At 43.0% G+C, this 2,854-nt stretch overlaps 1 protein-coding gene across 1 annotated transcript in view; it reads left to right on the forward strand.

Annotated features, from left to right (window-relative positions):
• TTC39B (tetratricopeptide repeat domain 39B) overlaps positions 1 to 2,854 on the forward strand; it is a 71,093-nt gene that overhangs the window by 56,443 nt on the left and 11,796 nt on the right. The window contains exon 13 of the mRNA XM_019554739.1: positions 870 to 990. Coding sequence (XP_019410284.1) covers positions 870 to 990 — 121 coding nt within the window. The remainder of the gene's footprint in view (positions 1 to 869; positions 991 to 2,854) is intronic.

The following is a 2,854-nucleotide window of genomic DNA, read 5'->3' on the forward strand; positions in this document are numbered from 1 at the left end:
AGACCCATAATTCATTATATGTGAAGTAAATTTGCTCTTATGCAAGCAGCGTAGGTGCCCGCCCCCCAAGCAGGTAAGTCTTTGTGGGGAGGGGAAAGGGCCATGGCCCCACTCAACCCAGCCCCTGCTGCAGTGGCCCTGGGAATGGCCAGCGCCAGGTGCCTGCAGGTGCTGGGCTGCACCGTGCTCTGCCTGCCCCCCCTCTCCCTCCCCCCCATGCCTGGGATCACCTCAGCTCCTGGGCTTGCACCATGTCGTGGTGTCGACTGCTCCTAGGGCTGCTCCAGCATGGGCTTGGGTGAGTGTGGACAAGCGGAGCCCCAGGCAGTGTGGAGCGCAGCACTCACCCGAACCCTGGCTGTAGTGGCCCTGGGAGCATCTGACACCAACTGACTGCACCACGGCACGGTGCAGCCCAGGAGCAGAGCTAAGTGGGGACAGGCAGAGCATGGGACAGCCCAGCGGCTGTAGGCAGCTAGCACTGGCCGCTCCCAGGGCTGCTGTAGCCGGGGCTAGGGTGAGTGCTGCTCTGTCACTTCAGCTTTGCTGCCTTGTGCAGCCCCAGGAGCAACACTCCCCACCCTTCTCTAGCCCCAGCCTCGCTCCCTCCCTCCCTCCCTTACCGCCATGGGAACCTATCCCTATTTGTTACCTTGTAAAGTGGGTTCGTTTTATGTGAATTCGATTTATGTGCCATTCTCCAGGAACACATATACAGCATAAATCGAGGGAAACCTGTACTCTTTCGCAGCACAGAAAACAAGAGATCATGGGAAAAGAAATAATTTAATGTGTCAAAGAAGAGTTTTATATTTTATGCACAGAAAATATGAAATATTAATAACTTGATATCTTTTTTCCATTTACAGACAAATAGAAGGCCTAAGGCAAAGAATTGCAGGAAAATCTATTCCAACAGAAAAGTTTGCAGTAAGGAAATCACGTCGCTATGCAAGTTCTCGGCCAGTGAAGCTTATACTACCTGCCCTGGTATTCACTGTTGTCTTATTTCAGTCTTCTTTGTATAATAAAATTAGCATATATTTATCAATAATAAAAAGAGCAACTCTTATACAGCTTGTACCATAAGTTTCCACTATTTATTTTAGACTAGAGTATTTGCAGTCAGTAAGATGAATGTTGCATGTACTTTTATAATGGCATACTTAGAATGCACTGTAATAGGGCTTTCCAAATTTGGCTCTTAATTTTGCAAGTTTTATTTTCAGTGTTTTTCCCTCAGATTAGAGGTTAATGTTTCTTAAAGTTGGACCAAAGTCACTTGATATTTTTTATTTATTCAGATATAAAAAACTTCCTGCATACATGTTTTAAATTTAGAAATTATCTGCCTGGATGACTCAAAAGCAACTGGAGATGAAAAACATGAAACTTGGCTTATTTTAACTGTAAAACATTTTGTAAATAAAGGCAAGTTTCAAGAAAAATAATTCAGTAGTTTTAAATTTACATGTGGTTTGAAGTGGAAGATTGTATACATGATTGATAGAATGTGCCATAAGGATCCAAGTTAATATTTGCATACCACAGTTTGTTTAGCACAGTAAGTTCTAACTACATTGGTATCATTTAATAGGTTGCAAGTGTCTATTGTTAGCTTAACTATCTAATTAGGATCATTTATTATTCAGCTACACTATAGTGGGCAAATCCCTCTTCATAACCTTTGTCCTAACGTCACATGCATGGCCACATGTGGGGAAAAATTCTTAACTTACTGCAGTCTGCACTAATGCATAAGGGAATAAAATCTGTCAGTGATTGCTACTACTGAGATAAACTTAAGTTTTATATGGGGCCATAGTACTGAATGGTGCCTATACACATGCTCTGATGTGTTCTAATTAGAACACTCTAGCATTGCTGTAGTGTCATGTATATAAGCCCCTGTCAGTTTAAAAATGGCTGCTGGGATGCTTTAGTTAAAATGTCCTGTGGCCATTACTAAATGTTCAGGGGCTTAATATATGTAACGCTGCAGCATTTTAATTAGAGTGGTTCTCCAGACACTGCTCTAACTAAAATGCCCTCCTCCCCCTGCACATGTATAGGCACCCAAAGTGATTCCACTGGCTAATTCTGGTGACTAGGCAAATCTGAATTTAGCTCTTAAAGTGTCAACAACTTAAATAGAGCCAGAATATTTAACTCATGCTTTTTTGTTTGGTAGTTACAAACTAACCAAACTGGAAGAAATAAATTAAGGATAACTGTAATTTAGGATGGAAGAGTCTAATGCACAAATAATAATTGGGGAATGACTGGCTAGGCTGCTATGTTGCAGAAAAGGATCTGGGTTTATAGTGGATTGCAAGCTGAATACGAGTCAACAGTGCAGCAATGGCAAAACAGCTAATAACTCACTGGGATGTATTAGCATGTGTAGTCTGGAAACTAATTTTTTTCTAAAGTAATTCAGCCTTCTGACCCAGAAGTATTATATTGAGTTTTGGGTTCTTCACTTCAAGAAAGATGTAGACAGATTGGAAAGAGTCCAGCAGAAAGCAACACAAATTTGTAAGGACTAAGTACAGAGAGTCAAAAAACCCGAGGCTGAATCCATTCAGTATTTGCACGTTAGTCTAAACTGTATAGATTGAACTGAGAAGCAAGTGAAGAGACATGCATTTTTGATTCTGGAAATGCAGCCACATGCCTACAGTGGCTCAGGCCAGAACCTGAGGGGTGCTAGAGCATGTCTTCCCTTCCCTTTGGCAGTGGCCAGAAGGCTGGAGGGAAGTTGGGAGAGAAGCCCTCTGAGGCTTTCCCCACTTCCGTGCTCAAGCTGAGGGGCCTGTTGCCAGGTCCCAGCAGGCATGCCGAGTATGATGGC

This window comes from Crocodylus porosus, unplaced genomic scaffold (assembly GCF_001723895.1).
Source record: "Crocodylus porosus isolate Cpor-Errol unplaced genomic scaffold, CroPor_comp1, whole genome shotgun sequence".
Lineage (NCBI taxonomy): Eukaryota > Metazoa > Chordata > Crocodylia > Crocodylidae > Crocodylus > Crocodylus porosus.